This window comes from Aplidium turbinatum, chromosome 18, assembly GCF_918807975.1.
Source record: "Aplidium turbinatum chromosome 18, kaAplTurb1.1, whole genome shotgun sequence".
In the NCBI taxonomy this organism is placed as follows: domain Eukaryota; kingdom Metazoa; phylum Chordata; class Ascidiacea; order Aplousobranchia; family Polyclinidae; genus Aplidium; species Aplidium turbinatum.
This window is the reverse complement of record NC_137489.1, coordinates 1,851,139-1,878,056: the sequence shown is the minus strand read 5'-3', so window position 1 is coordinate 1,878,056 and position 26,918 is coordinate 1,851,139. Positions and strand designations below refer to the sequence as shown.

Here is a 26,918-nt window from a genome sequence, read left to right as displayed (position 1 = left end):
AAATTATTGTTACTATTAGCCTACGTTGCGTTTGGTGCTAGAAATCAGCTTACAACAACAAGGTGGCTATTAAATAGGTTGGCTACTATAAAGGTAGAAATCAAAAAATTCCTGTAGGCTAAGCAGAATAAGTTAAAAAACGAACATTCCTGCGATTACAGTAGAAAGTAGGCTACTGGTTTATTGTCTTTTTCAATAATACAAATAAGGCCACAGAAATGGGTACCGCATGTCCTTTTCAAGCAGGACGCACGTTGTAGCCTACGATGTTTGGCATATATTGTTTTTCGTTATGATAGTCAGAAATAAAAACAGACTGAATTGAACTAAACTCTGTTCTAACCTAGAATACCTAAAATATTTGCAACGTCTGGAAGTAGGTCCACATTGTTAATTGACTAAAGTTGGGCCACATTTTTACTTCGTTCAATATGTGCATGTAGAATTGTTACGTCACAACAAAATGTTCAATTAAATCAAATACCTACAAAAAAGGATGAAAGTTATTTTGACTTTGAAGGACGATTTGAGAATCTTTGAGATAAGGGAGTTCTAAGAAGTTTTTTTCTTCTAGCCAAGTGTGACTGGCTACAGCAGTGTTAAGCAGGTAGGTAAGGTACTCGTATCAGACGATGTTGCTCTCCCATACCAGTTAGATCATATTACACGCACTTTATAAAAGTTGAATTGATTTCTGATGAAAAAATAATGTGCGGTTTACATAGCTTTCTACCTTTCGCATGCATGCACTGGGCACTGTTCTCAGCGCTTCAAAATTCGACAGTAGTGCAGCCGTATGGAGCCGCTGGTGAGTGCCAAACAGGAATAAGAATCATTCTCACTTTCAAAAAGACTTTGGCGTGACTTGACGAGGTATCAAACTAATGTCTATTGTCTACCGATATAGAGGTGGATATTCTACCCACTGAGCCAACAAGCTAATCTTAAAATAATTTCTTGTTTTTAAAATTGTTGGTTAAATTAGAATGTTATTCAAGAGGCATACACAGTATAAGCGGACTAATCTGAGAAAACAATTTTACCAGTTACTTTGTGTTAAAGAAAATGAAGGGATGTAGCCTACCAGCAAACATCTATAGGATTGGCCCATTATACAAGAAAAGGATCTACAGAGGATACAAACTGATATGCATAAATCAATAAGTGAATAACATAAACCCAAAGTCAAACTAAGCCAACTTGAAAACAAGAGGAAGCAATTTTTTACTTCTTTAAAAATATTGTCTAAAAAGAATGTCTAAAGACAACTGTCTAAAAATACATTATTAAAAGTAACTATGTAAAAAGTAATAGTTAAAAGTAATTTTTAAATCAAACACTGGCCACTATCCGTAGTTACTTTTAATAATGTCTTTTTAGACATTTGTCTTTAGACATTCTTTTTAGACAATATTTTTAAAGAAATAAAAAAGAATGAAAAAAATCATGCAAATTTGACTTTGTGTGGAGCTACATGTACTGGAGAGGTTACTGTTATTTCTTTATCCACAAGTCACTTTGTGTCAAGTTGCTTCCTCTTATTTTCAAGTTGGCTTAGTTTGACTTTGGTTTACGTTATTGAGTGTAACTATCGGCTCAACTTTCGTGAGTGCTATATAGCCTACTTCAACTAACGTTTACATTTCCTAATCATTTTTATTAGAAATATTATCACAATCTGTAAAACCTTTTACAGGGCTTTCCTTTATCGGCTAAAAATCGTATTTCGAAATGGTGCAACAAGCAATGAGAATAATAATTCCAAGTCTATTGGCCTTCATTGTTTACGACATAATGACGATAGATGCCCAAACGCCCATCCCTACCGAGACCTACCCCCATGAAGCTGTGTTAGACGTTAACGATAACGTTTTTCTCTTTTGGAAGTTCGATTTCACAATGGCAACGATTGAGGTAAACAGAAGCAGGAGTAGTCGGGAAGACAGAGAGAACATATTCAAAATAAACACGAATGTTGTTTTCGTAATTTAGGCTAATACAAAAAAAAAATTAAATTAGGGTTTGCGTAGCCTACCCCAAGGGTCCGCAAGGAAGTTTCAAGGAGTCCGCGCAATTTCTTTATTGACTAAAAAAATTGTGTTGACCAATTTGCTAGCCACGAAGCTGCGTTACAAGTCATAGGTATATTCATTAGATTATGCAATAAAAGCTACTTTCGTGTGTTTTGCCAAAATGATTTGAAGCACTTTGACAATCCAATGGAAACAAGACATTTCACCAAATAATTTTATCACTAGCCATGACTTGTTTTTACAGCTTCTTACAAAACATAGCTTTGCTGTTTAGTGTGTAACATCATCATGTTTTGTACTATTGCTTGCAAATGCATTGCCTGTATGGCACACTACACTGTATCTTAACTTTAAAGATTTTGCATGTTAGCAAAATTTCAACCAAGGCGTAAGAATGAATAATTCTGTGAAGATCTCCGCTACATTTCTTCTAAATTGATTGGAGCAGTCTAGCTCATAAAACATGCCTATGCCCAAACAAACAAAAAATTTAATGGTCCTAAAATAATACCTTGAGTTTCGAGCAACCCGGGTTGATTCAAATTTGAGCCCAGCCGGCTTTAAAATAAGACAAAAACTTAATTTAATCCACATCTTGGGCAACTTTGGAATGTCGTCAGCTCATGTGATATCAACTTGCTACTCACACCACTCATTTAACTTTTTAATGATTTCCTTCTGATATTCAGATCCACGCCAAGACAACCGCCTGGGTGGGTGTGGGGATATCCCCAAATGGAGGCATGATGGGGGCTGACATCATAGTCGGCTGGGTGAAGAATGGAACTGCTTTTATATCGGTGAGATTATGATGCAACAAACCATCATGTCAGTGTCACAAACATTCTTCATTGCTCTATTTCGAATGTGACGTACGCAGTCGACGAACGTAACAATAGGCTACTATTATTACGTCACTGTGGCCACAAGAAAATTGAAACATTGTTTCGATTTGGACGGAGCAATAAACTTATACTCTGCTGGCTGCTGCGTTAATTGGTTCTGAATGTTGTTGCACTTGCCTTACAAAACGGCGTTCAGGATCGGCTTCTTGAATTACAGAGGGAGAATCACGTTGACCTCTAGTAAAAAGCTGACTTCTTGTATAGGCCACCATGAGGAGAATGTTCACAATCAACTGGAGCGACGTTGTATCACATTATAAACACCAACAGGCAGAGGTAGACAAAAAGTAGCGCTTCTCCCGCTACCGCTACTTTGGAAAAAAAGTAGCGCCGCTACTGCAGACGTTAATCCAACTAAAAAGTAGCGTCGCTACCGCTACTTTCACCAAAAAATTAGCGGCGCTACAAAAGTAGCGCCCTATTGCCCACCTCTGCCAACAGGGCACCTAAACAATGTTGTTAATTTAACGTTTGCATGTCGCAGTTGTACCACATTCATCTATCTGCTTATTCTTTGAGTGCTCATGTTCACCTTCATGAAGAAAGTTTAGTATAAATTTCATCCCACAAAATGGAAACTATCGACATAAGTATGGCGTTTGTGTTGCTCATTCAACCCTCACAACAAAGCTACCAGGAAATGTCAGCTTGAAGATTTGTCAGTTTGTCGGAATAAGGGTAGCTTCGAGGCCAGATTTTCCGCAACTGAAAGTCTTGATAGTTGATATTTCAAAACAGGAAGTCCACTAGTTTACAAACGGAATGCATCACAGGATAGACATGGGCCACCTACAGCTAACTCGTTTCCCCCAGCGGACGATGAACAAAACGTGGAATTAATTGAAGGTTCCGAGGCGGATGGATGGACAATGTTGAAGTTCAAGAGGCACTTGGCAGCCTGTGAGAATACGTGGGATCTTCCACTCACTGTGAGTCATCTTGTTCAGATGCTCATTTTATTGTGAGTCATCTTAATTAGATCTCCCCTTGCTTGTGAGTCATCTTAATTCAATTCCCCTTTTCTGTGAGCCATCTGACTTAGATCTTCCTTTTACTGAGTCATTTTACTTAGTTCTTCCTCTTACTACAAGCCACCTTACTTCAATCCTTCTCTTCTTCTGAGTCATTTTCCTTAGATTTTCGTTTCACTGTGAGTCATCTTACTTAGATTTTTTGTTTTACTGTGAGTCATTTTATTTAGATCTTCGTCTTACTATGAACCACCTTACTTCAATCTTCCTCTTCTTCTAAGTTATCTTACTTAGATCTTTTACCGTTTTCGTTATTCTGAGTCATCCTGGATAAAATAATCGAAAACAGCTCAGAATGGCGGCTAGGTAGCTGAGTGGCAAGAGCCTTGATACGACGCTCGAAAGGGTGAATAAGGTTCTTGGGAGTCATCTGGAATTTCTTGGAAACAACAAAATGTTTTAAAATCTATTGTGTTGAGATATTGTAATCTAGCGGAATACTTAGCCTATGACGGCATATTGGTTAAAGGATTCTGAAACAATGCGAGAGATCAATTTGACCTCTACAGGTAGATACGACAAGAATAATTTGGGCGATCGGACCAGCAGATCCTGCTGGGGACGACCTTGAAGGGCCCATGAACTATCATGGGAGAAGCGTCACTCAAAGAGGTAACAGGATAAGTGATGGGACTTGTTGGAGAATAGATTTGCTGATAAAAAATTTAATTTCATTTATTTTGTTTAACCGTATCTGTTGCTGCTTCCTTTTGGCGGCAAGAGTTACTGGCCGAGACCATCAGGTCTACGTCTCTCCTATTGCTAATTACTCCGTCGGCTTATATCAAATAACACCGAAAAAAAGTATGCCGTTGGTCAAAAGCCTTATCTATCACTTCAATCAATTTATTTCGCAAAATATATTCGTGATTGTGTATTTTAGGTAGAAAAGGTGATAAAGACTCGGTTTTTAACCTATTTTTGCCATTTCTTGGTCAAATATTTCAGTTCACATTTTATTTTGAAAGTCTTCTTGCATTGAACACAGACTTTCATCAATTTTTTTTCCGTTTCTGTGCAAAGAGTATTCCATGCACTTTTTGCACTACAAAGCAATTTGCCCAAATAACAAATTACTTTCCTAATTATTGTCTGCCAGCAAAGAACGACTCATATCGCATCAGATCGCGACTCCCTACCCAGACAGCAAAATCGACATTGAATCAATGTAAAAATGACGGATTTTGCTGCCTGGGTACAAAATGGAATTTTAACGTCGCCGACAAACAAAAAATGAAACCGCACGCTAATAGTAAACTGTCAATTAAGCAATTGAATATCAGCAAATTTCTTGCATTTCATAACTGGCTGTGACGAAAGGTTTATTGTGAACTTCACAATTATCTGATACCAACATAATCGGGATTAAAAGTTGGGGCAAGAAAAAAAAGTAAAAGTCAAGAAATCTCAGATTTCTAGCGTCACTGCTTCTATGTGAAATTGCTGAATTAGCAGAGGGCGAGACCATAGGGTCTACGCCAGTAACAGGTACGGTTAACATAGCACCTTCAAAGTGTTTTGCTCTGTTACGCCTACGTGTTTAAAACTGATAGGTTAGTAAAGTTTCAAATGACTGTAACTTTAGGAAAAAAACACTTTCAAATGTAGCTAAGCAAATTAAATCTCCTAATTTGTCAATTTTTGCCGGATTGAAAAAAAAAATTAAGTCAATTTAATGAGTAGGCTATGCTAAATTTTCATGCTAGCTTCCACTGTGTGATATAAGTCCTGGATTGAATGACCTCAATGTTCATGACCATTGCCAGTATTTTTGACTAAAAATCTTTAATGTTTTTGGCAATTGGCTTTCATTCCGAGCAAAGGGAGTGTAGCCATGACGTAATAGACCTGTGTTTGCTATCACTTAGCCTAGTCTACATTTGTGTTGTTTTCCAAACTGGTCAGAAAATTTGTTAAAGCAATCCACCCTTATATATCTATGCAGTGAAAATACACATTATATTATCATAGATTTTCTTGCCTGTAGGAGGCTGAAAATTATTTTCACCCCGGGCCCATAAAGGGCTTAACACAGCACTGGCAAAAGAGGTAACTGCAACTGTAACAATTTTAATGGGTTGAAAACATCACGATAACAGGGTTAAGGGAACTTTGTTTATTCGATACGCCTTTACCTTCTGATAAAGTAGGTAGTGTATGAGAACATTATTGTTCACTCAATAACGCGTCGTCATTGCTTGATTGTCATGATAACGATTCGAAGATTGCAACCGGTGCACGACATCGATAACGACACTGATTGTGAAGTTTGGCATGTTTTAACAAAATAACTTTTAAAATTTTCTACAACATTTGTAGGTTTACACCCAATTAAGTTCTCATACGAAGTAGTGGAATCTTGGATAGATGACAAATTATTATTGCTAAGCAACTATTAGTGTTAACGATCCTTCACATTAGGAACAAAGAGCTTATTGTTATTGGAAGCTACCGGTCGTTCCAAGGCCACCTCCCGAGAGGTGATAGCGTCACTCGAATTCCTAAACGACAACTTTAAGATCCCGTCCGAAGACACTTACTACAATTGCAAGATAATGAAGTTTCCAAGACTACCGAGAAAGCACCACATAGTTAAGGTGACCTCAACGCGTCAACAGAGTAAATGTATTTATATAGAAACTTAAATTTTGGCTTCATTATCTTTCACTTTACAATGGATTGAGTTTGTTGTCGTATCCAGGCTTACACCTGGTGGTAGAAGATTTATATTAAGTAAACGGGAAGGCAAGGAAGCCAATCTTCGTGTCCACCTTCAGGCATGCCTTTAAGTGTCCTGCCAAAGACACAGCCGCATGCTTTTGAGTGGTGTCGAACCGGCGCTTTTCAAGTATCGTACCAGAGTTCTCACCACTCGGCTATGCAACCGACATAATAAAGATTGTGTTCATGTACTGCATCACGTTTATTGTTTGCTGTACTCGGTTGGCTTATCCCATTGGTATGTGAGAAGTTATTTTGTTAGAAGTCTTCCGCCTGGGCAAGATGATCTAGTTATACATTCTACACGTCGAATGAACTCTAAAATACAGTCAGCGTCAAGGATTAATACTTTTAAGTGATCTTGGTTTTGAAATGTTTCATATTAATCACACAAAACGGTATTTAGTTTCTCGTTCTGTTCATTTTTATCATGCCCACCCAGACTTCATTTCCATCACTAAGATCGTCGGCTGCATTGCCGAGTGGTGAAAGCCCTGGAACGATGTTCGAAAGGGCGCCGGTTCGACACTGTTCAAGAGCATGCGGCTGTGTCTTTGGCAGGACACTTAAAGGCATGCCTGAAGGTGGTCACGAAGATTAGCTCCCTTGCCTTCCCGTCCACTTATCTTAAATCTTCTATCACCGGGTGTACGCCTAGATACGCCAAACAAAAATAATCACTAAGATTCTGAATAATAAAAACTACTTACAGCAAGCCTGCAGTAAGAGTTTCTAAAACAAAATCTTTCATTTTGTTTTAACGTAAATTTTTTTCATGATGTCATTTTCTGTTTATTCAAAATAAACGTCTTTGTAAAAATTTATTTTTGGACCAAAACAATTTCATTTTGAACATCCCTAGTTGTCTGTTTGATTTTGGGGGGAACAGGTAGACTGGTTCTGTTTGGAAATTTATTTCTTATTATTTTTTTTCAGATTGAGCCGGTTATTAAAAAAGGTAACGAGCCATATGTGCATCACATCCTTTTGTATCAGTGCAACTATACGGACCCACAGGTGGGTGCATTATTGCTGTCATAGTTCTTCTTCTTTCGTGTGAGGCAGATTGTTCAGATGTCCGGGCAGGTAATGGAAAGCCAGGTGACTGTAGCTTCATCCAGTACTGCTATACCATTCACTCCATTCGGTACCTTGTAATTGGAACATTCAAGAACGACATGGTCAGCAGTTTATTCCTCCGCGCCGCACTCGGAGGCTGATGAGAGAACAAGACCATCCACTTGTACATATTGGAATGGAGAGGCCGACTCCTGTTCAAATTCTATTGAGGATGAAATAGTTGACATGATGATGTAATAATGTGTTGTGATTCTTCTTTGCTTTTTTGTAAGACATATTTTTTCAAACTTTGGTAGGCTACAAGTGGAGGAAAGCTAGGTCAGCGTAGCTTTGTCCATTTGCTGCTATACCATGCACTCCGTTTAGTGCGTTGTCGTCAGCACACTCACAAATGCTATCGTCAGCATCTGGTTACCCTAAGAGCCACTATTGATATGTTTCGATAGAATCACTGAAAGAGGCGCACGATGTTTGCGTAGAAAATAACACTGCTCATAGCAACTTAGTGAATGGAATAATTTTCTAAGGGAGAAGCACTGACGAGAAACATAGCCTACGCTTAACTGATAAGTTAAATGAATCAAACTGACTTTTGTTGATTGGATGTTCGCCATCTGGGAGCAGTTGGCCCACTTAGCTATTTTTGCTTATAACCTAAACTGTAGTTGAGGTTGTTACTATCATAAGCATCGTTCCTGGTTCAAACTCAGTTGGTTAGCGCGTGATTTCTGGAAGAAACTCCAAGATCAAGCGGCGCTGGTTAGACTCTCGGGGTGTGCGCTTGAGCAACGCACGTTAAGGACTGCTCTCCATTCAGCGGTATCTAATGAATGGAATAATTCCTCGGCAACAACACTTCAACAATCGGAAACTTCACTCTGTCAATCTCAGTGACCGGGCCTGCGTCAGTGGTTTAAATCCTCTACAACAGCGGTTCTTAAACTGGGGGGCGCGAAAGGTTCACAAGGGGGGCGCGAGCGATGTCAAACTATGTGACTAAGTGGATTTATTGCCAGGATAAAGCAAAAAAGTCCCAATGCCATTGGATCTCACTGCGTGATTCACCGTGAGGCTCTGGCCTCCAGGACTCTACCAGCTGCAATGAAAGATAAGCTTGCAGTAATCATACGAGCCGTCAACTTTGTCAAAACCAGTGCCGTCAATACGAGACTGTTTACCAAGCTGTGCAAGGATATGGATTCGAACCATGAGACTCTCCTCTTCCATACATCTGTTCGTTGGTTATCGAAAGGTAATATGTTAGCCCGCGTGTATGAAATGAGAGATGAACTGTTGCTATTTTTGGAAGCTCATGGGAAGCAAGATCTCCTTCTGCCATTTTCATCAGAGAAGTTTCAGCTGGAGTTGGCATACCTCGTGGACATTTTCGAGGCCCTCAATAACTTAAATCTGCTCTTGCAGGGCAGAAATACTAACCGGATTAATAGCTATGATTCCATTCGAGCATTTGTGGCAAAGCTGGGGTTGTGGCACCGCCGAATACAAACAGGAAATGCAGCTTCATTTCCCAACCTAGATACTGCACTTGACAGAAAGCAACTTGAACTGGAAGGTGAGCTTAAGGCTGAAGTGGAGGCTCACCTTCAGCTTTTGAAACAAGAATTCGAACGCTATTTCCCAGACTTGGGTGACACCGACCTTCCAGAATGGAAGATGACAAGAAATCCCTTTCGTGTTAACGAGGACATTCTTCCCGACGGTTTGCAAGAGGAATTCTTGAAAATAAGGTGTAACTCCACTGCAAAAGACGATTATGAAGCAATGCCACTAACTGATTTTTGGGTTAAATATTTGCACATATACAAGGGAGTGGGTAGCGTGGCGATACGCACAGTTCCTCCGTTTTCGTCCACTTATCTGTGCGAAAGTGGCTTTTCTACACTTTTAAACATAAAAACAAAACATCAAAACAAACTTATTGATTGTGAAGCCGATCTGAGGTGTGCATTATCAGCTACAAAGCCTCGAATTAAACTTTTGGTTTCCGAAAAACAATTACATCCCTCACATTGATGAAAGCTAAATATAAATTCCTGTAGTCATTACACATTAATGTTTGCTAATTTTTTAGTTTGGTGGGGCGCAAGTTTGGATGGCACGTCAAAGGGGGGCGCGGCTCAAAAGGTTTAAGAACCCTGCTCTACAACTACAAGTAGCCAATGCGAAATTGCCAGGATTAAGCTTTCCCAGTCCGAGGATAAAGATTCAATCAATCGATCAAGCTGAAAACTATCAACTCTCGTGACCGGGTCTGGGTCTCTGGTTCAAAGTCTTTGTGGGCATGCGAACAATAAAGCGCCTGAACTTCCAACGCTTTTTAAGTGAGAATGATATTTTCTTAGCTAATTTAAGAGACGTCATAATGGTATTATGGTATTCTAGAACGCCTCAGCACTTGGTGTCGACTCGAAATGCTACTCATCGAATATGCCACCTGACTATGAGAACTGTGACATGGTCATCCACGGATGGGCGGTAGGGGGAGGGGTAAGTCCCATATAAGGGGTAACTTTCAACTGTCAAGATCAATAGCTTAAGTCATCATAGCATCAGTTTTATCGGATTAGATTTTGTCATTAGACTTAAGTTAACATGCTTGAAATATTGTCGAGATAACATGAAAATTATTTTGAAATAATTCGATGACTGGCTGGGCTCTTAATGCCCGTTTTAAAATGTTAGAATTTTTACAATCTATTGGCAAAAGTATGCTCCCAACTTTCAGAAGAAGCATTCGCAGTGAAGCTTATTTGATTGTTTGGATAATTCTCAGCAAGGTCTTCATAAACGTTTCGTTCTTTGTTTTTCTTTGCTCAACTCCGCTTGCCATATTGTGGTTGAACGCATGTGACCTGCTTGACTTTGTGACGACACAAACAGACTTTCTACTATCCTGAGCACGTTGGATTTCCTCTTGGCACCGATGACGTTCCTTCTTACGTTGTCATGGAAACTCACTACGACAATCCGCTGAAGCGGTCAGGTATATATGCGCACGGTTATTGAATTGTCACTGTGATGTTATAATGAAGGTGTTTGTTTGATGACAGTAGTAGCAGGCGAAGTTTAACAATAGAAAGGTCTTCATGAACATTTAGTTTAAAATCGAAAAAAAATCTGAATAATTTTTCTCAACGAATCATGTCGCCCAAAGTTGCACCTGTCAAAACAAAGTGATGCAAAATATAAAAAATTCCGAATCTAATATGATCCCTCAAACACGACTGAAAGATTCATCCAATTCCTTCTCTGGATAAGAACGTTGTAGAGATCTTGCGGTTATAATCGGTTTGACGAAACGATTTGAATTTTTTCGCACCTCCAAGCAAGGCACCACTTAAAAATTTTAGCTTCTAAATCTTTATGCCACAAAAACAATCTAATCGATTGTTTTCAACATTTTTATTTACAAAACTAATTATCCTCCTTTTAAAACGAATCTTCAAGCAAGCATTATTCCCTAAAACTCTCCATGCATTCAAGAGACAGATTTTCCAGTAAAATAATATCATCTGAAACACCGACTATTTTCTTATAAACTCTACGCAGGAATTATTGACAGGTCTGGTTTGCGCATCTCGTATACGTCACAGTTACGCGAATATGACGCCAGTGTGATGCAAGTGGGTCACTCCGTGAATTCCTACACAAACTTGATTCCCCCAAATGCTAACAGCTACTTGGCATATGGAGAGTGCACAGCGGACTGTATGGGAGCGGTAATAGTTCACATAAGCTACCATTATGCTATTTGAATGAACGCGAATCTTTTGAACATCAGAGCGAGATTGGAGCAATCTGTTGGTCTCGCTTTTCCGTCTTCTTTTCCTTACTTTAAATCATCATCCACAGAGCATGAGCTATTTTTTTTTTGCGTTTAAGAGATGTTTCAAGATGTTGCATTTAGCTTTGATGAGGCCTGTCACGTTCAACCACAATAGCGTTCCTCCGACCTTTACGACAGGTAGAGCTACCTGCACTGAGAAGTGTACTTGCTCAGGATTAGGAGGATGAGTTTCTCTCATTGGACACCGGGGCCGAAGGTTTATCCTTTTATCACCCAGGTGCCCTGTGAGTTGCTGTCTCTGGTTGTTGCCATTCCCTTCAATATCGTGGATTACCAGGACTCACCACGAGGAGGTTGGCAACATGAGTCCCATGAGTTATGGTGAAAAGACAAAGATTGTTTGGACAATAGTGAATTTATTTTCTGAGTTATATTACCTTTCTTTTTGGCTTCATGTCTGCTCCATGTAGGGTAGGGTCGTTGAGGGAATATTTTTGGTCTGATACTAATGAGATCTCTGAGCCTCAAACCAAGATAGGTGAGAAAAATGCGCTATATGCAAAGATTGTGCCCTTGGTTTCTCCAAATTTTCGGGTCCCTTGGGAAGGTTCAAGGTCCTTTAAATGATCTTAGACCCGGATCCAAAATCACCTCCTGGATCCACTCTGTCAACTGGGTTAGCCAATTAACTAACTTATGTTTAACTTTGACAAACCTTTGAAAGATTGTTGATTGAACTTGCAGCACTAGCACTTCTGAATGCGTAATCGGTAATTTTTCAAATTAAATTTTACCTTAGCTTTTAGGGTACGTCCTGCATTCAGGGGAGTTCGTGTGAAAAAGCGTATTTTGACCAAACGCTTACAGTTTATGTGTCCTTGAACATTGTCTTGGCTATTCAGGGAATGAGGAAAGCTGTTGTGAATGAAGTTCGTATATTCGGGACGCTTCTGCACAGTCATCTGCTGGGGAGGAAGTTGACCCTCAGGCATATCCAGGCGTAAGTAGATGCTTTGCTACAACGCGTTTGTTACGTAATAGCAGAGTGTTGACTTGGCTCATATAAGAATAAATTATAACCAAAAAAAAGAAAAGTCATGAGAAGTATTCAATTACAAAATCTCGTTTTGTTTAGTTTTGTTTGTGATAAACTGCAATTGATTATTATCAAAACAAGTAACCCTATGTCTGAAACAAAGCACATGTTCTCAGGTTTGTGTTTGCTGTTTGGGTGAGTAGAATATGGCCAGAAACTATGCAGATGGTTGACAAAAACTGATTTTGTTTTTTAACTTCACTTAATGCAAAATCTTCAGTGATGGCAAGGAACTCCCTCACATCGCTCGGGATAACTCGTACGATTTCAACTACCAAGAAGTTAGGTTTTCGCTGGAAGAGCGAATCTTAAAGGAAGGAGAGAGCATGCAGTTGGTTTGCGATTATCAGACGATACGAAGCAGAACAAAGTTCACAACTGTAAGTTGATGATTTTATTATTTCATGGAAACATGTTTTCAATCGTTCAGATAGGAAATAAATAGATATGACAATTAGAAGCTGCGATAATAAACTCTTTAAAAAGTTTAGATATGTTGTAAACATTTTGGTTTGACTTCAACTCGAGAATCTCTTGATGTTAAACTTAAAGGAAATAACGAAACAGGCAACACTGCATCTTCGTACATGAACGTTTTTGGAAAATAACTTGGCCTGCACTACTTGCTGCTTATTTCGGTGTCCTGTTTTCTTCATCTTTAGGGCGGTCTGGGCACCACAGAGGAAATGTGTTTGGCTTACGTCTACTACTATCCCAAGTTATCTCTGACCAAATGCGAAACCTCTCCTTCGCCGAGTCATCTCTTGAAATATTTTGGTATTGCGGATTTTGTGTGAGTGAAGTCCATTTAACCATCAGCTAGTTTCATTCGTTGGTTTATCATTGCCAGTTAAAGACACACTTCCTATATTTACGTCATCAATAATTGCACAGTCTTACGCTCATCAAACGAAGCAACAATTAAGGTGTGTGTCTATGATGAGGTCAAAAACTAGTTTCTCTTCATTAGCCTTTCGGTATAGTCAGGGTAATAACGCCAACATGGGGAGGTGAACAACCGACCCTCGATCTTAAGACCCTCTGTCCCAAAAGCTCCCACGACAAAGACGTTGGAATGAATTTCAGTTACAGTTTCTTGTAATGTTTATTATGTAAAAGTGTTCCATTATCCCACAGCCAGGAAACAAAAGTGCAAATCCAGCAACCCGTGGTGAACAAATAAAAATAAATAGATAAAATTTCTTTAGTTATCCTAAATAATCACTTTTAGTTTACAGTTCTTTCAATTCATTTTAAATATGCTGTTTCACAATTGTTTAGGATCATCAGAAGTTTCTATTCAGATATATAATACAGATTTCTATTTGAATAAGAACCGTATGATGATCGCAAACAAGAGTGGAACAGCCTGCAAAGAGTTTCAGAGTCTAACAACAGTAGGCCTATTTGGTGTAACTCGCTCGGCTTGTTTTTCACAAACTCCTGATCGACAAATCTTTGGCTCGAACAATTGTCGTATGATGGAATCTACACTCTACAATGGTATCACTGCGCAGTAATGACGTATTCATGAGCGTCAAAGTTGTTTAAGTAGATACTTATGAAAATCTTCCGCTATTTCTTGCAATGATCTTCTCCGCGACTGTACGCAAAAACACGATTTTCAAGGGAAATATTCTGCTTTCTTCGTACCAGGCTGCGTCTCTCACTGAACTTAAGCAGGAATGTAGGAGCAAATTGTTTTGATAGATCTATGTCGTCACGCAGCACACTCGTGCCCCCTTTTTGTAGGTTGTAGGCTTTATTTGCACTGCATGAAGCATATGTCGCTAATTGCAACATAATCAAATATTTGTTATTATAATTTATTTCACACCAGCTGGATGCAAAATAGCGATAATTAAAAGTCTCCATAATTATCAATTTTCAGCCAACTGTCGCAGTTCTTCCAGGCTGTGGTTTGCAAAGGTCAAACCCTTTGCATGAAAGTTTGTACTAGTCTTCCTTTGTTTGGTATACCTTTAATTCAGTTTTCAGTGTTGCCTTCAATACATGAACTACATTAGGCTATAATAGCTGAGTAGACTTGCAGTGCTTAGACTAGTAATCCCAACTTTTTGATTTTCAAGCTTCTTGAGAGGGGGAGCGTATGGGACTCTGGATGACATTCTAGTGACAGGCCCACCAAGTCTCGCTCAAAAAACGGTCGGTGACGTCCTCAATAACGTAAGTGTTCGCTGTTTTCATAGTTACTCGGTAGGTACATGATAGTAGGCTACTATGACTATAGCTAATGACCTGATGCAAAAAAAAGAAGGAAACTTAGTTTTATTGAACATTGGATTTGTTTCTCGACAGCCGATTGTAGCGAGAAACATATCGTTGATTGGATGGTCTAAGTCAGGGCTATTCAACCTTCTGGGTGCTGATGGTGGACCTTGAGCTTTTAGAAGAATAACCCCATTGTCACGTTTCAGGGCTTCTTTAAACAAATTTCTACTGGGAGGAAGCAATTTTTACTGTGATTATCCTAGATGCTGGGGAGGCTTTGACTACCAGACTCCCCAACACTTTCTCAGAAATCCAATTCGAGTTACATTTGACCTAAAAAAGTGGTTTAGTACAGATAGTTAACTTCGTGGTTGCGTGTGAAATAACGTATTCACCGGACCGCTAAAAATATTCAACTTATCAAACTGGATCTTTGTTAAGATTAGTTAAGTAACCCTGGTCTAAATGGCTAGCGTGGAAGCTACATCGTTATAGTTAGCAATTCTCAACTGCTCGCTGTACTACAGTACTGAGTGCTCAGCCTTGTGCTGATAGCCAGTAAAAACGCTCCCTTCTTCACATTGAGTGTATTAGTTAGATTTATTGTCATGGGTTGGTGGCTGGTTACATGACTGCTTATGGTCTTTTGCTACAATCAAGACTGCGCAATAATCTAACCAACAGTTGGACCCTGCATTATGTTGGCAAATTCATTTTATCTGCTTGATTTTTTGTTGTTTTTATATATAGCTCTAATTAGTTGAAACAAAATAAATTGACTTGACTTATGATTCCCACTATGCAGGGAAACATGTGGTTGTGCTAATTTGCAAAAACGTATTCACACGCACTAACAGCCAACTTAACCGATTCTCAAATAAATTAATACAAAGGACTTCCAAGAATCGTTACAGTGAAGTTAAGTGCGGTACAAACGCTATCGTTTGAATGGGTATAACATGATCATAGACTTGGTGACTGTGAAATCCGACGTAATGTTGTTTATTATTTGTTTGTTTTGTTTGTTTTATTATCTTTATCCTGCGTTGCGGGAAAGCGGACTTGAGCGCTATGCATCGGTGTACGCCTTCCGACGTACACCTGACCCACGCTGCAGCCGACTGCAATGTCTGTTTCCGGTTGTCTACTCGACTTATGACTTAAATTTGGTACTACCCAGTACTCGAAATCGATCACTGGGTAGAGGCAATTATCGTAAAGTTTCTTGCCCAGAGAAACAACAGCAAGTGCGGGTGGCTGGAGTCGAACATGCAGGCTCTCGACTGCGAGCCCAACGCGCTAGCCACTCGGCCACTGCTGCTTTAATATTATGTTATTTGTGTAGCTGAGTTGGAACCAGGACAACGCAGAGAAGCTGAGTACAGCTGTGAAAGAGATGCCTCGAATCTACACTTGTGAAAGCAAAGTCAAGCTTGAGGGGGTGAGTCAACAGAAAGTTGTGAGGAAATGAAATATATCACCTTGCAACTCTTCAGCAAGTGCTTTTGATTACTCCACTTTTTGCAATAAAACTTTCTAACCTACTTTCTCTGCGTTGCGGCTTCTTACTAACTTTTATTCGGCTTACTAACTTTTATTCCTTATTGTGTTAACTTGGTTGGATCTTTTCGTCGCAGTTTCAATAAAACCAAAACGGAACAAAATGTTGAACAGTTTGGTTTATACCACAGACATAAAAAACAAAGTAAGTTCAATGGGTTTGACATATTTATTACACAAAGAACTGCAACATAATTAAAATAAACTCACGTATTATACACCCATGTGATTTGTTTCCCGCCGTGTTATTTACTCCTAATCATTCTTGTATCACTTGTTCAGTTTGTGCTTTTCAGTTCGGAGTGTCGTTACAGTATAGTGCATAGTCAGATTTATCTTCTAAATTCTAATTTTTATGTATATTGCAGATATAAAATAATTCCTGATGAGGACACAAGTACTTGTCGAAAACGTTTGAGTTCATTTTAATTGTGTTGCATTTCTTTGTGTAATAAATATGTCAAACCCATTGAAGTTACTTTGTTTTGCCTGTCTGTGGTATAACAAAGCGAACTCTCTACCAAACTGTTTGATTCATTCATCCTCCTCTTTTACTATGATGAACATTGTATGTCGCGTCACCAGGTAAATGAATTGTGCGTCACCGCACGTACATTTTACGTCGTTATTGTTGAAGTTGAAACTGGACTAACATGAAATCTTCAACATTTCAGGTTCCGCGAAGTGGCGCAGCACTTCAGATCAGCTCTCCATTTGTTCCTCCAGAGGCGAGATGCAGATCTTGTCCGTCCCACTCGACTATTCATATCCGCCTGATTGTTGCAGCTTGTGCAGCGTCAGTGATGGCTTTCGTTCTATAGCAGCTAACGTGAAAATGTTACCTGGTCGCAATAAACTCACCGTCACCTAGTTCTGTAATCGAAACCTGTGTTCGAGTCCTGTTTTTTGCCATGCTAGACAAGTAGTCACTACCTGGCCTAGCCCCCTGAAGAAGCCAGTCGTGTCTGATTGACGAAATGTCGAAATAAAAGCAGATTGTTATTGTATACATCCTGTGATAGTTTAGCTTAATTTGCACCAGTAGAACATCATCTCATATTATTTAATTTAATGCCTGGTGAACAGCCTCATTCAATTCTGTAACAATTGTTGTATCCAACACCTAAGCGATTAGATTAGAATTATATTTTATAACAGTCCTATGTACTTGATGGGGTGAGCATTCAGGCCTGTGCTATAAGAAGAAAACTAAAGTACGTAGTAAGCAACCTTGTCGTGGAAACGACTCTGCAAACTTCAATATTCATTTAAAAAGAAACAAATTCAATTGTGGTAAAGAGGTGATTTTCGTGAACCATAAACAAATAAAACTTAACAACCAGACGCCCTTTAACATAATAACATGAAAATAAACTAAAAATTACAAACGTTTTCGGCCATATTTATGTTAGCCCTTATCAAATAACCAACTGTCTGATGTTCTATATAAATTGAAATTACACAACTGATCTACATAGCCTACACAAAAATCGAAAAAAGAAACGCATAAGAATGAAACGGCAAGGCAGAGGAGGGATACAAACCACATGACGCTTAATTGCGCAAGGAAGGAACACAAATCAATGACGTAAAATTACGCAAAGGCATTTAGAAACAAATCTATGGTCCAACACCCAAATTCAACCGTGACTAAAAGTGAAACTGAGAATAACTTTTGAACGCTCAATATTAAGTCTCACGGTTACACGTCACGGTCGCGTGACTAGAGCCTCCTGCAAGCTACGCTGTGCCAAGTTGTCTGTCAACAAATGACAAGTTTTGCAACGAATCCATTCTATTTTCATTACTGTTTTCACCCAATTGGTTATGTTGAACTTGGGAAGACAATAAAAAAGCGTTAAAATATTATAAAATATTATTTTTAGAAAGTTATATTCAGACATGTTCTTTATGGTTCAACAAAGCAAACTCTCTACCAAAGCTTTATTCAGACAGTTACCAAAAGTTGGCAAAATCTGGAAATGTCTGCAAAATGTAACAAATCAGGTCGTATCTAAAGCCAACCATAGAACAACACTTAAATAGCATTATTACAACTCTCCAATGGAATGCAAGTTTTCATGCATAAACTGAGTTGCATCTAATTCAACCACTATTTGAAAATAACCTTTAAATTATGTTTCATCAAGAACTGATCGGAGAGTCGCAAAAGACGAAGTAGCAATGACGGCTCCCAACCTCCCAATTCATGACGTCATCAGTGCTTGGACCGTTCGTCGTGACATAGATTCTTTCCCTGTCCCTAAATAATCCGAGAAGTATTTTCGGTGCCAATTGTGGAATAAAATACAATTGTTTCTCCGAACAAAGCTTTTCTTGTAATAGTTTATACCAAATGAAGTTAGTCTCCGGTCGCGCAAGTCGAGATAGAGCAAAGAATAATTACCAGCTCAAGCATGAGATGACGCCATTGGCTAATGGCCAGCTCCTTAGAAGACGACAGTGGCCAGTGTTGACCACACGGTGACGCTACCGACTATAAGCATATCGACATTCAGGACAAGTTTATTTGCTTGCACTGTGACGTAATAGGTTGACGCGCAAAGGAGGTAGCTGCCCTGTTCTACAGACACCTTTTCTTGGAGATGCATATTGCCACATTTTACACAAATTACGTTATCCAAACTTTTCTTCAACACTGCACCACTTCTTGAAGACTTGTCTGTCTTGTAGCATTGTGACGCAACAACTGTTTACCAAGAAAAGGACTTTCTAAGATTTTAGCATATAACGATTTTAAATATATTTTTATTTTCAAATATAGTCTATTTGCTTTAGAGTTGCGCACGAAATTAGACAAAGAAACTACATTCTACAGTTGCTTAGAGACGCTGCTTCCATTAGACATTAGCCTGCCAAGGGACAGAGATGCAAACTTTGCAATAGAAACTAAATAATTACCTTTCGGATTATAATATGCGTTGCTTATAAACATTCCATGGGTGTCCGACGTTTTTTCGTAAACAATTGTTCGTAAAACAATTGTTCGTAAACAATTGTTCGTAAAATAACACAATTCTTCGTAAAGCAGTTCTTCGTGCATGCAATTGACCGTAATACTAATTGTTCGTAAACAATTGTTCGTAAAACAGTTAGGCTACAGTTTTTTTTTAAAAACAGTTACAATTTGTGTAGACCAGCAGACAGAGTGTAGAGTCCCTGATTCAGAATAGCCTTACAGTTTGTGCGTAGCGAAAAAGGAAAGCCAAAACTTTTGTATAGTGGCCACCTTTATTACAAAGATTATAGTGCACTTAACGCACAAGGGCAAGAAACTACTTATTGGAAATGTGAGCATTTTCGAAAAAAATGTCCTGCACGAGTAACAACTGCTATGGCAGCCATTGTACAATCCAGAGGTGGACACTTAATTGTGTTGGGCGCCCAAATCGTCGTCAAGGGCGCCGTCCTCCAATATTTGCAATTCAAATGTGGAACTGCTATGATGGCGTCCTCAGTGGCCTTCCCAAAACTAATAATAGCATTGAAGGATGGCACAGAGGGTTCATGTTCCAGGTATCTGCAAATCATCCAGATATTTGAAAGTCCATGTCTGCGATCAAACGAAAGCAAACCCTAAATGAGGTTCGCATTGAACAGTATGTCAGTGGCCAGGCAGGACCCCCTCCAAAGAAGAAGTACAAGGACAGTGCAGAAAGACTAACTAGAGTCGTCCGAACTTGGCGCCAAGACTTTCAAGATGATGAAATTTGTGATTACTTGCGTGGAATTGCACACAATACTTCATACTAAACTTGGCTCGTGGACAATTTGTTCGAAGTTACTTAAAGTAGTATTGGTAGTTTAAGCCAACAATAATTGCTAAACACAGACAATTGTTGTATTCGAATAAATAACAAAAAATGCGCTTTTCATTGTGCTTATTTTTTATGTCGTTGTAACTTGGTTATTCTGGAAAACTTGCATTATGCACCTTCATCGGAAATTTCAAGACAAACCTTGCTGTTGCGAAAAATTATTCACGAACAATTGACCTAGCACTTGTTTACGAACAATTCACCTATACGAAGAATTGATGTATACGAAGAATTGCTTTACGAAGAATTGTCTTACGAACATTTAATTTTACGAACAACTGTTTACGAACAATTCACCTATAACCCATTCCATGATATTCAAAGAAAAACGACTTTTTTATATATATTTTTATTTGAAAAACGTAGTTTCCCTGTTGGTGCATTTCAATGCTTCAACCGGTTATCTGTTATTCTTCTAACGTTTTTTATGATGTCACAAAAACGTCGCTTTTTCTGAGGTGACCGACCTCCGGAAGCAGTACTGCGAGAAAGATAATAATTTCTTTACAAACTACTTAAGTGAGATTGAGCGCTGCCAGTCAATGGGGCCATGGGTGTTTTACACTAGGCTAGGTTTTTGTATGGTAATTCGAATCAAAGGTTTCTTTGCTGGTGGAGTCACATTAGGCTTATAACAAAGGCAAGTGAATTGAAAATCACAGTTGAAGTAAATTACTTTGAATAGTTGCAGATCGATTATAAAGAGCAAGGATTGACAATATATATTTTAACCAACAATTTAAAAAAAAAGAACAGAGATTAAAAACAAAATCTTTGTATCGGAAATTTTCAGGCAAAATGACTTTGCTAGAAGTTGCTCGGTGCAAACCAAATTGAAAGCACAAAGCGGCAGAAAGTTTAAAGCAACTATGTCGCATGACTGTGGGTCGGTGAGTTGCTTAAAATGTAATTATGCACAAAATATCACTTAATTCCGTGTATTGTAGTCCAAGCTAGAAAAGTCGTCGTTTTTACATTGATTCAACGTCGGTTTGCTTGGCTGCGGAGTGTTTCTTCAAGCAAAACTTGTTGTCGTTACTTTTCGCTGTAGCGATAAGGCTTCATTCTTCTGACGCGATATTAAGTAAGTCCGGAAATAATCAATCACGACCGATAAAGAAATTTGAAGAAGATTTTGTAAAGATATAAAGACTTGTTTATATTTTTATAAGACAAACAAGAAAGAAAGAATATTTTAAAGATTCACTGCACGGCTTATGACGTGGGCCGCATCATAATGGTGATGTTTACCAACACAATGGCAACTCTTTGTTTGTCATCGAACTGCAAAGCGTCACATTATCACAAACAAAACCACAATAAATTTGATTTCAATAGTAAATGTTAAAAGTGCTACCAAGGTATAGCTATAAACCTTGTCACTCAATGCAACAAACAGTGTATCAGCCTCATTTTTTAATCATAGATCGATTTCGCCATCACAGCATCCTCACTGTCAAGAGCAAAAAAAAATTCCTCAAAGGTTTCAAGTTTAGGTGTTGTGGCGTAACAAATGCATGTTGCGCCACCATGGAAACAATTAAACAAATTATATAATTGACTACTATGTAATCTTTTAATTGAATTGTCACGTCTTGTGCTCGTATTTTTGCTTTGTTTGAACAACTACTTCGTGTTGTGCTTCTGTCCATCTTGCGTAATCTGCTTGAGTCCTTTTCTGAACAATTAATTAATCTCAAATACTTGACCCGTTGTGCTGCGTAATTTTCAGTTATCAGTTTGTGTGGGTAGGTACTTTAACATTACCCACTCGTCGAAAAGGTACGCCATCATGCGTGACATGTTCATTCGCGATTCAGCTGATTTCAGTCATGTGACTCGACACGTGATATTCTGATCGAAAAATTTTGATACAAAGAAATTTAACTTAATGCTTCACCACAACCACCGTTGCCTAATGGTTAGGGCAGAGGAGTAGTAATTTCGATTTCGTTGGTTCGATTCCCACCCTCTGCTAATACTATTTTTTCTTTAGGGCAAAGGAGTAGTAATTTCAATTTCGTTGGTTCGATTCCCACCCTCTGCTAATACTATTTTTTCTTCTGCAACTGAACTGAGTGCAAAAAGGATCTTAATGGTAGCCACTTTAACAAGTCGAAATTGTGACTAAAACACAAAGCAATTTCACATTGAAAAGCAGGCAGTCTTCGACGAGTGGGTGATGTAAAAGTGCCTACCGTTTGTGTGAGCTAGTGAAGCAGGTTTCTCAAATGTTTAGATTTGTCCATATTTTTGTTGTGATAGTGTATTATTCTTTAGTATTTCTTTTTAAAAATATTTTTCTGAAAAGGGCTGTGTGACTAGCCGAAAACTTTCGGTTATTGTTTTTTTGTTTTTATAATGTTAAATGCAATGTCGTTGCTGAGTTATGTCTGTATATGGTTTAAAAAAGTTACCTCTCTACCTAAATTGTATTACGTAATTACTAATGAAGAATCGGGACATTTTGTTTTTTATTGTATTTAATTTTACATGTTACGTTTCTTACAAACAGAACACATCGTTGTTGCAGTCTTTGTTATGACCCGGCCTGGAATCAATCTAAGACCTAACTTACCAGCACTAGAGCCGAAGGCGATAACCACTCGGCCACTGAACTGGTCAAGCAAACTGAAAGGAAAGGCATTGGCTGTTCTTGCGTATTCAAAGAAACGTGTTTTCCAAAAGGCAATAGTGCAAACAAAACTGACACAAGCCCTAGCATTATGATTACGCCAAGCGCTGACAAAAATCTGTGGCACTGAGTAACATGCAATACAGAATTACCAACAGGCTTTTTGGCCAACAGAACAGTTAAAACTAAACTCACAGAAACGTAGCCCAATAAACTAGGACAAGCATTTCTGGTACTTGACATAATATGGTTGCTCTAACATCTTCAAAACATGAATAGTGAAAAGTTTAGGTGCATCAAGATTAGGCCTATTATCTTTTCTGGCAGTGGTTGTAGAATGTAGAGTACATCGCATTCATCAAATGAATGTTGCTACTAATGCTGGAAAAGATCTTCAAAACATGTTATCATATGATGTATTTACAGAACTCTTACTTTCGAATTATAATCTGCAATAACCGTCAGTTTGTTTGTTTCAAAGATGAAGGCTCTTCAACTAGCAACTATTATCGTCATATTTATTGCTTTTGTGCTCGCAATCGTGTCAGCCTTTACCCCAGGCTGGGCCCAGTTCCCCCTATTATCCCGGGGGCGTCCTGTTACCTATGGATTCTTCCAAGCTTGTCTTTCTGGCACCTGCAGAACAAGTGAGCATTGTTTTGATTACTCATTGTTGTCATTATAATTACCCCTTTGGTGTTGTACACGATGTACTGAAAAATGTTAAAATCGTTGCTAATTTTCATATTTTATGAAATGATCTGAATCCATCAAATAGAACGGTCGATTCCACGTGAAGCCGGCGCTGTGAAAGTAACGGCCTTGCAAAGTTCAAACTCATCAGTCACGTGGTTGGTTTGTGGCAACAGAACTTAGAAGTGGGCGTGATGCCAAACATAGAAAAGGGCTAGGCCCCCCGACGGCTGCAGCATCTCCAAATACATAGAATGCTCGAATGATTGATTACCGCTTTCCGATTGTGGAAGATAGCTATATCGTTGAAAAGCTGTGTAAGAACATTTATGACGCATAACCACCGCCTATTACGTGGTTGTTGGGTTTTGTTTCGCAGGTCGAGTTCTGACCGGGGATGACGCAACAAGAGCTTCTGCCGCCTTCATGATCATTAGTGCTCTCTTGACGTTGATTGGTTGGATAACCACCACAGTGGGCGTGGCCAAAGGAAGTCTGGGAGGCTTAAAAATAGGAGGCATTATCACAATCATAGCAGGTTTGTTGCCTCTGCTGATAAGGTTAACAGTGTACCTCACAGTTAAGAAGGAGCGATCTTCCTGGCAAAGATTTTCCTTCCTACTCGACTTGGTAAAATTTACCTCTTTTTTTTTGTTTTTTGTATGATATGTTGTTAGTCAAGTGAGGTCATTTTAATTGTATTTGCTTTACCCTTTGACCAAAAGTTATAGTTCCGTCGTGTGAAGCTAAACAACAACTTGTTTGGCGTTTGATTACCAAATTTTATTCTTGGTTTTGGTCAGCCTCAAAAAGATGCAAGAATGACTTGTTGATAGCCAGGAAGTACGCCTCCCTTCTTCACAAAGTTCCTCACTGGCGCTTGCTGGTTTTGTTGGCTCTATTTTTCCACAAGAATAAGAGTTAAACTGACTTATAAAGGCGGTGGTCGATAATCTGTGGCAGAATTAGTGGTGTGCGATACTGACAAACGAAACACGATGTCCATCGCTTTCAATGCTTGCTACGATTGGGGCTTTGGCCGCCGAGAAACAAATAACGAATTGTTTGTTCTTTTCTGTAGAAAAACTCTTCTGAGACAAACAACAAACCATGCCCAAACCTGGTTCTTGTAATATTTCATATCATTTCTCCTTTCAAGGTATCTGTGCAATTATTGGGGGAGCTATATTTGCTGGTTCCACTGTAGATTTTGCTCCAGTACTGGGATATAGCTTTGCTCTGGCATGGGTAGCTGCTGTGCTAGCTCTCATAGGAGGAAGCCTTGCAGTTATCCTGGCGAAACAATAAGGTAGTGAAATATTGTTTTTGCTGAGGTCGCAAATGTCCCAGACAGCTAAAACCGTCATTTTTGCATCGATTCAACGTCTGCAGAGGTTGAATCAATGTAAAAATGACCCATTTTGCTGTTTGGATAATGACTTCTCATCATTGTGATTTAATTTTCTATTGTTTTAACTGCAAATGTTTTTGATTAATTTTTTAGCAACCATACATATCTGTCGACAAAGTCCCTGAAGCTTATCACAATCGATTTTTTGTTTTCCAGGCAAATTTCTCACATTATTTTACTCCTGGATACAGATAATTTTTCCATTTCGCCAAGAAAACTTATCTCCTTCTTTTAGAAAGATCATTGTTGTTGTGTTGTTTTCTGTGTGGGTTTCTTTTTTTTGGATTAAAATGATAATTGAGTTCTTGGTAACTAAAAGATCAGCAAATGCCGGTCACAATAGGAGACAAGAGGTTGGAACTCTTTGTGGAAATTTGTGACGTCACAAAAGCCAGTTAACGAAACTATCAAATACAAGGATTTGGATTAGTAAGCAGGTGTCGGTTTGCCTCAATGCAAAGAGTTACGAAGATTTTCTTTATGTTGTTCCAGTGTCAGCCGAATTGTTGTGGTCTGTTTGAGTTTTGTTTGTAAAGAGTTGTAAAATATTGATATAAAAATTGCAGAAAAAAAGTCGTGCAGGTTTTGCTGACCCCCCCTGTCGAAACGTACCTCATGGATTGAAGCAAATAAAACACGTGGTGATCTGAACACTTTCTGCCAATTCATTGAGCTCTCTCCCAAAAGGTGTCATATTTTCGCCATATTATCGTCATGGTGTGGTCGTATCTGTTTGGTTGGTTTTGAATCTTTATCCTCGGACTGACAAAGCCTTGATTGGTTATTCCTGGTAGTTTCGCATACTTGTAGAGGCTCTTGACGCAGGGCTGGTTACCGAGATTGACAGAGTGACGTTTTCCGATCGTTGAAGTGTTGTTGCCGGATAATTATTCCATTCACTAGGTGCCGCTGAATGGAGAGCAGTCCTGAAATGCGTTTCTCAAGCGCACACCCCGAGAGTCGGACCAGTACCGCGTAATCTTGAGCCGGGCGCGTAACAACTGAGCTAACGATCTCGACAATAGTTGCTAAATTGAAACCAAGTTCAGTGTTGTTGTTACAAGATCATTCGGGTCAACGCGTACTTTGTAGAAGGATGACATCAGTAGGGGAAGGTGGGGTGAGTTGAGCAATGGGGTAAGTTGAGCAACCCTTAGTTCCGGGAAAACGGAAAAGCTAAAACGAATTTTTCCGCCACCAAGTTATTTTACCCATAATGCCTTTTAAGCCACTATATCGATCTAAACAACTGGAAGCTTTGTTTAGGAATGGTTCCACTTTTTTGAGTTTGGGTGCTTAGGAGTAAATATTTGGCAGCGGCGGAAATTTCTGTTTATTGAATTATTATAGTAGAGATAGATGAAATTCGTTTTGCATTTTGAGGTAGACGTTACATCTGCCTAGGCTTGTAGCCAATAATGCAATATAGTTTTCTAGCAGTCTTTAAAAAAATTAACTTTTTTTAAAAATGGTGAAGATGGGGTAAGTTGAGCAATTGCTCTTGGGGTAAGTTGAGCAACTGCTTACCCCAGTAAATAACTTAAGACAGCTGATCAAGTCAAGCCAGCTAATTATCTTGTTTTTTCTTTCCTTTTCATGTTAAAGCTACAATTGATGTAGGGGAAGTGTGGGACCTATGGAACACTTTTTTTGAAATGGTCATAACTTTTGTATTTTAACTTCAAACAACCTAAATTTTGGATTATATTATGCTGGTGGGTGGTTTTAATTTATGATAACGCGAAATAAAAATATGTTGATTGGTTAGCTTGTTACGAGAAAAAACAAAAATTTTGCGAAATGTTCCATTGGTCCCACCCCTATGGGACCAATGGAACACCCAATGGGACCTATGGAACGCTATTGCATTAGAT

General features: G+C 38.9%; 1 protein-coding gene across 3 annotated transcripts; it reads left to right on the top strand.

The window, feature by feature from the left end:
- Positions 1-508: 508 nt before the first annotated feature.
- Positions 509-17,336, top strand: LOC145787396 (DBH-like monooxygenase protein 1 homolog). 3 transcript variants are annotated; one of them, XM_082599135.1, is made up of 16 exons: positions 509-607; positions 1,697-1,914; positions 2,723-2,833; positions 3,712-3,867; positions 4,479-4,581; positions 6,391-6,566; positions 7,627-7,707; positions 10,174-10,278; positions 10,672-10,774; positions 11,341-11,510; positions 12,481-12,578; positions 12,895-13,054; positions 13,337-13,467; positions 14,765-14,861; positions 16,252-16,347; positions 17,141-17,336. In XM_082599135.1, exons 2-16 carry the CDS (start codon positions 1,732-1,734, stop codon positions 17,285-17,287), a joined length of 1,917 nt encoding a protein of 638 aa, XP_082455261.1. In that variant the 5' UTR covers positions 509-607; positions 1,697-1,731; the 3' UTR covers positions 17,288-17,336. The 3 variants fall into 3 exon arrangements, with proteins under 3 accessions (XP_082455261.1, XP_082455260.1, XP_082455259.1); XM_082599134.1 differs by having other exon boundaries at positions 526-808; XM_082599133.1 differs by having other exon boundaries at positions 526-873.
- Positions 17,337-26,918: the final 9,582 nt, after the last annotated feature.

Coding starts and splice junctions, on each gene's coding strand:
- LOC145787396 (XM_082599135.1), top strand. CDS start 1,732: ATGGTGCAACAAGCAATGAGAATAATAATTCCAAGTCTATTGGCCTTC. Junction 3,868..4,478: donor CGTGGGATCTTCCACTCACT/GTGAGTCATCTT, acceptor TGACCTCTACAG/GTAGATACGACAAGAATAAT. Junction 14,862..16,251: donor TCGGTGACGTCCTCAATAAC/GTAAGTGTTCGC, acceptor TTATTTGTGTAG/CTGAGTTGGAACCAGGACAA.